Here is a 7026-nt window from a genome sequence, read left to right as displayed (position 1 = left end):
CGAGACTGAAGCGTTGTTTTATTCATCGTTGCAGCGCATCATCACGTTGAAACGACCGACCACAATATATTTGACACAGAAAGGCGAATTATAGGATACTGTCTTATATCATCGTAACTTTTGTATTCACTGACATTTATCATTCAATGTGTGTTTTTTTTTTTTTTTATCATTAACAATAAGATCTCAAACAGCAAGGGATTTATTACAACAATCATCGTTTTGCAGCAGGCACTAACTTTAATCTGAGGACCCACATAAACAGAGTTGAAAAGAGTAGGCCAAAATGACAGGCATTTTGTACAAAAGAAGTAAATGTACAGTTACTTTAATGACAATTTAAAAGTCGTCCTGTATATAAAGTTATAGGCCTATAAATCTACACAAGTAGCCTAAAAGTAAAACTTACTTAATAAATGACTTTAAATGTACTTACAGTACGCTACGGGGCAGTAGTGCAGTGCAGTGCAAAACTAAAACCTAAAACTGAATAACTCATATTTGTCACAAGTTTTTGAGACATCTGCAGCCTTCAACAGATGAATACAACCATACACTGTGACCAAATAATTACTCAGGGAAAGCATGCTCCATCATTTGTATGTCATAATATAATGACAGAAGTCAATCAGTTACACACATTTTGTATGGATATTTTTGCCAATTTAAAAAATATAAAGAAAAAAAAACATTCAAGTTGTTGCTGATACTTCAGTAGGAATATGTACTGGATTAATGCAAAATATAATAAACATAGCCTATATTTTGTGGTTTATTTTATTGTAAAATCATGTTTAAAATGTGGGTATTGAATTTGAAACATCAGGAAAAGGTAAAACAAATGTGTGTTTCAAATATGAAACATAAAGGCCTTAAGGTTATTTGTCAAATATAGTCTTTTTTTTTACACTTCATGCATTCCACAAAGCAATGTATTGTGGAAATTAAAATTGCACTATTTAAAGGCTTAAGTGACATACATTGATGTATTTACAGTGGAAACAGGGACGTTTATTATAATTATTTATTAACTTTTTTATTTGTAAAGGGGCCATGTACAATATTAATCATAAATGTCACCATTTAATGCATTGTACCAGAGTTAGAGCTAGTTTACATCTGCAGCCCCTTATGTTTTTTATATGTAACACAGTTATGTATGAGTAACTGGATGTTTGCCTGGGCCACTCACGCTCAAAATATTATTTTCCAAATGAATCTTCACCAAAAACTGAAATGATATACACAATGATAGTGTTTTTGAGTACATATTTAGATAGAAAAAAAGTACTGAAACAAAGATGTTAACAATAACAAAACAGTCAATAAGGGCCGAAATGAAAAGGCCAAAAATGAAAAGAGTCTCAGTAGGGGGAATAATAAATTTGAACTTCCAGTTGTAGAAAAACAGGACTTGGTATATTTTTATTTTTTTGTATGACATTTTTTTTAAATCAGCATACTGGAAAAACAAATGCTTTATAAAAAACACAACTCACACATGCAACGTAATATCCAATTTACATTTTTATTTTACGAGGTTCTATAATGACTCTAGATTCTAAAATTTAGAATTTTCTGAACCTTTTGGATGTTTTAGTCCTTACTGGGTTGACAAAATGAACACCTTTTTAATATTGTGCTTTATAAATGCACATTTTGGTTGTAATGTGGAATTCTTACAATACTTCTTTTTTAAAGTTAGAAATATATGGAGTTTTCCATAAACAAAACGTAAACAGCTCTAATAAATCATGATCTAGTTTCAGAGATGGCCAACAGGTGGATTATTGCTCCTCAGTAAAAATACAAGTAAGGAAAGATAATCTTTTCTGCCTTCCTGAAGCATAATGCACTTGAAGCTGAACTGGCCTCTTTAATTTGGCCTTGGATTCACTTTATTTTCTTCTGGCTCATCCTCAACATTTCTGAGGCTTTTAGCTGGGTTCACATTTTGGTCTGACTTGCCCAACTTCATTTTTCAAATTTTAAAAGTACTTGATCTCGTCCTTCTCCTTGATCTATTTGTACTCTTCATGTGGTACGCGTAAGCCAATCAGCAGGCCAGTTTTACGCAGTTGACAGAAAGCTTGGATCTCATTTTGCCTTTGTAGTTTTCTTTTACCCTGCAACTGTTGATATTTAAAAGGTAGCAAACTACAATACTTCAAACAAAACATACACAAGTAAAAGTAAATATTTGAATACTCCAAAAAGTACCCAATTATAAAAACAAGGTTACTCAATTACAGTAACATGAGTCCATGTAACCCCTGTACATAAATGATACATAATAGCGTTGCCTTATTAGGATTCTACTTGTGTAATCTGTATTTGCTCATGCCCTCCTCGGGGTCTCCAGTTCCACAGTTAACAACTAACAGCTCCTGAAGCCGTATTTATATTTGCATCAGGCAAAAGTTATTTTAATCTCTGTTTTAATTGCTTTGTGGGTATGCTTTTGTGAAATGGAGCCCCCTGATTGGGTTCAGCATGCCCCTGCCTGGAGCTCATCCCTTTTGGCAGACAGTGAGAGAATGATTTGTATAAACACTGATACGCTTGGGTAATTTTTTTGGAAATACAGGCATAATTTCCACTGTCAGCCTGTGGTTCAATGAAGGTCATTTGCATGTAAAAACTAAAGTAAACATTTTGAGCACACAAAACTCATTTTTCAAGCTATTTTTTAAAAAATTGGAGGAGCTCCAGACTTTGTGTCTCAATTTTCAATACATTGTAAGATTTGTTGTTTGCTGGAGAGTACTATGAACTCTAGTTTTCTTTCTTATAAGGTCACTCAAAATACATGGATAATTTAAAGTAGAAGCCTAAATATGTCATCTTTACTGATGGGTATGCATTCCACCTGTATAGGTATAGCAACGGATAATTCACAGTGCCGTCTGCTTATTTTGTTTAATTGAACAAAGCTTCAGATAAGACAGTGTAAAACATCTTTGATATCTAATGCTCACTCCATTAAGAAGCACATTGCCTCAGAAGTTAAGCTCTGCCGACCAATATTTTCCTTTGTCTCACTTAAATTAAAAGAAAATCTGAGGATTAAAAGAACATCTAACAGATTTTTTTCTTCTTAAAGAACAAAGAATTAACCAGACTTTGGTGTATGTATGTGAGTGTGTCCATGTGGAAATATGTGCATGTGTGTGTGTGTGTGTGTGTGTGTGTGTGTGTACTTTATTTACATATTTCCCTGGCTGGCAGAAGTGGTGTTGCCCTTTGCACATTTCAGATGGAAAGGGCAGCCATGCTCCAACATTGACACAATTGATATGTTTGCAGAGACTGGAGAGAGATAGTCGTCAGGTGGATAAGCAGAGGTTTATGAATCAGGTTTACACTCTGTCAGAGGGGGCAGACAGTTTAGAGTGAGAGGTGAGACGGAGAGATAGAGTTACTGTGGGGAAATAAAAGGCAGCCGAGTCATACAGCGGATAGATTATAGAGCTTTGTATAAACTATCTGTGTCATCGCAGGGCTTCACATCAGGTAACTGTGTCTTTTTATCCAATTTCATTTCTTTGACATTAACGCACCACGGACTCTTCATCTCTCTTAAGAGCTGACCATTCGGAAAAGGTTTGGCCCTGCCGCTTCGGTGATGTTTCAAAGAGTTAAATTGATAAATTAAGTCAATTAATTACACTGGGAGTGACCAGCCACCGTCTTGAATTGAAAAACTCACACAAGGTGGATTAAACTCCATTAATTACTTCGATAAATCAATTTAGCTGAGGCCCTTCAAGTGGTGAGACTGGAGACAACTGTGTAAAGTGATTATGACGCAGCATAAAGAGGTTATTTCAGCCAGTCATAACTATTATGGGAAAAATGACGACTATACACAAAATGTTCTGCAAAGGTCAAACTAATTATGTGGAATGGACAGGTGTCGTATTCCTGCTGCCAATCGGCTTTTTCAACACTTATCCACTCTGCTTTGTGCAAGACTATTGTTTGAAAATGCACTGGAATTAGCTGCCAATCATTTTTGCATGCATTAGCTGGAAATAACTCATGGGGGGGGGAGGGGGGGGGGGGGGGGGGGGGGGGGGGGAGCATGTGTTTGTGTGAATAAGTGTTTAGCGTTCATGCATTTACTCATAAATGTCTAGGCCTATTTGTGTTGGCGTGAGCACAAGCTTGCAAATGCTGTATGGTGGGCCGGAGGGAGCAGAGAGGCAAAACAAAAAGGAGTAAAAAGAGGCGAGAACAGAGTGTTAACAGTGTGTTGCCACCCGGCTCGCTGCTTGTTGCTCTCTGTTTGCATGGCGCTCACATCCTCGCCGGAGAAGTTCTGTCAAGTCTGGTCTGGCCTGACCTTTTCACTCTCCAGGCACGTTTACAGCTCTCCAATACCTATCAGAATATCTGCACTCTCGCTGGCCGTCTCTCTGCCCCCAGCACAAACTTGCATCACATTCTCCATCCTTCCCACATCTGTACTTTCTCCCTCCCTGTCTGGTTTATTATTCTGACCTACACCCCTCTGCTTACCCTCAAAATTTCCCTTCTTTTGTCAATCCATCTAATTTGTATTCCCTTTATTTTTCTGTCTTTCTCTGTGGCGGACCGTTCCCTCGAGTGTGTGAGTCTAACGCTGCAGGGTCCGTCTCTGCACAAACAGCCACGTGGGAACACAGGGCAAAAGTGGCAAAAACTAGTGGGAGTGAATGAGGCTGTATTTGCATAAGCATGGATAGATTTTTCTTTTCAATTGTGCTCTTTAACATTATTATCAGTCATGTCTTTTTAATCTGTAGTCCAATATATTCCTTCCCTTTATCAGTCTCTATGTCTCTTTTTCTTTATCTCCTCCAGACACGATGGAGCTGATGTGGCTGTACTCCCTGTGCCAATGTGCAGTGTCTGTGTCTGTAATTGTGGTGAGTGTGAGGTTGTGTATCGCGGTCAGTGGTGGCCATACAGACGTCCAGCAGAGAACCGAGGGAACCCATCTACAACTGGGGAGCGTCTCATGCTCTCTGCGCCTGTGCCTGGGCTGGGTGGGGGCTATTGGGGGTGCAGTCGGTGTACCTGTGACCGTGTTGCTCAACTTGCGAACCCCACAGTGTCTGTACACCTGCATTACCCTGGTGTGTTGCCCCCTGCTGGTCAGGCAGTTCACCATGTTCCTGTTGATGCTGCTCACACTGGATGCCCACCTCATGCATCACTTGGCAGGAAGGTGGGTCTAAATAAAGTGTACAAATACAAATAAAGTGTTATGCATGTTCTTCCAAGTACAAATACATATATTGCTTTAATGCTGTCTTGCGTGTGTGGGAGAGGTTGAATAAGTGGGTGGCAAGACTCAACAAACACTTAAGAGTGGAAAATCAATATAAGGGCAGAGGGTAAAAAAGCAGCAAACATGGCAAGATGCGCCATCGCATGAATACTGTTAAATCAAACCAGGTTGTTTGGTAAGTGCTCGTATACGGCTGTTCTTTTATTACACAAAATATACTGCAATGAGAAGGACAGCGTTGAGTAAATATCAATAAGCCTTTGACGCATTGAGATGTGTGATTGACAGTGACCTACAAATCCAGCCTTTCAGAGTTAGAGTCAGTCTTATGTCTTTTCCATCCGTTAAGCAGTTTGTGTGAGTGAGAAGGGATTTTTGTGAACTGCATTCAGAATTATTTTTCAAGAGGAACCACTTAAGGAGCGCACTCACGAATTGCAGATACTACAACTGCCAAACCAGATCTTTTCCCAAAAAGTCTGATCTTCATTTCTAAATCCAACAGCGCTTTTCTTGGAAAGAGCAATGTCATTTTGTCTTTTTGTTGATATTGGCAGATAGGTGTAGAAACATTGAAGTACTCATGTTCATACATTTTTATTACTTCATGACATTAATGAAGCTTTAACTTTGTCCACGTTCAGGTACACCTCTGTGATGACCCGTCAGCGTGCTCTGTGCGTGGTCCTGCTGTGCTGGGTGTGCTCCGTTCTCTCCTCCTTCGCCCAGTTCATCGGCTCAGGCGTCCTCGTCACCTGGACAAATGGTGGGACTGGCTCGGGCACGGCTGGTCATGAGCTGAACGACAACTTGACCACCTCTTTACCTATCCTTACCTCTTCCCCACCCCCTAAGTATCACCATGAGCGTAAGGTCATTGGACAGTACCTTCCATACGGAGGCTTCCTATCAAAGTTTTATGTAGAAGACAAACACAACTTCACTTACGCTGAGATTCACAGCAGCCACTGGGGAGAGTGTGCCCCTGATACAATATTAACCCCAGAATTCTTGGTCTATGTGCATGGTCTGACCGTTTTCGTGCTTCCTTTAGTTTGCCTCCTGGCTGTCTACCTTGAGTTGCTATGTACCAAGCCCAGTAACACTCCTTTTAGTCATGCAGACCCTCCTAAACAGGACTCCAGCCGGGTCCGTTCCCTTGCTTTATCCCTCTCTCTGTTAGTAGTGCTGTGCCTGCCGCTGCACATTATCCATGCTCTCTTGCTTTTTCAACCCACTACCAATCTCCCTGTCTGGGCTCATGCAGTCACCGCATTCCTCTTCCAGCTGTACGGGCTTGTGCCCCAGGTCCTCTTCACTCCTCCACGGAAACAAGAGGTTCATGAAAGAGCATCCTTCCCTCTCTCTGTTCCCCACCTTCCACCTGCAGTAGCGTCGGTGAGAGGAAAATCGGTGCGTATGGCGCTGTGTGAGGCGGTGCAGGCGGCTCCATGGGCTTCAGCCAAACACTCGCTGAAAGCAAAGGTGTGCCCAGAGGTCTGAATCCTCTTAGGAATGTAAGGAATGTAAACATTTGGCATAATATTACATTAGTTCAATGCATATTATTCTCCATGTTTATGTGTGAAAGTAAAAAAAAAAAAAACGATTTGGGTGCAAAAGAATAACTGCTTATTGTCTTATTTTCAGCCACCTCATGTACACATGTTAAGACTAATTGTGCAAACTAAAGGGCCAGTTAATTATCAGGTTCCACACCAAATGTCAGTATGAATAAAAAGAGTCTCCCA

At 40.0% G+C, this 7026-nt stretch overlaps 1 protein-coding gene across 1 annotated transcript; it reads left to right on the top strand.

The window, feature by feature from the left end:
* Positions 1-3304: 3304 nt before the first annotated feature.
* Positions 3305-7026, top strand: LOC132983755 (adenosine receptor A1-like). The gene is made up of 3 exons (XM_061050203.1): positions 3305-3513; positions 4846-5212; positions 5920-7026. Exons 2-3 carry the CDS (start codon positions 4851-4853, stop codon positions 6776-6778), a joined length of 1221 nt encoding a protein of 406 aa, XP_060906186.1. The 5' UTR covers positions 3305-3513; positions 4846-4850; the 3' UTR covers positions 6779-7026.

This window comes from Labrus mixtus, chromosome 11 (assembly GCF_963584025.1).
Source record: "Labrus mixtus chromosome 11, fLabMix1.1, whole genome shotgun sequence".
In the NCBI taxonomy this organism is placed as follows: Eukaryota; Metazoa; Chordata; class Actinopteri; order Labriformes; family Labridae; genus Labrus; species Labrus mixtus.
The sequence above is the reverse complement of the archived record's forward strand: the minus strand, read 5'-3'. Positions and strand labels throughout refer to the sequence as shown.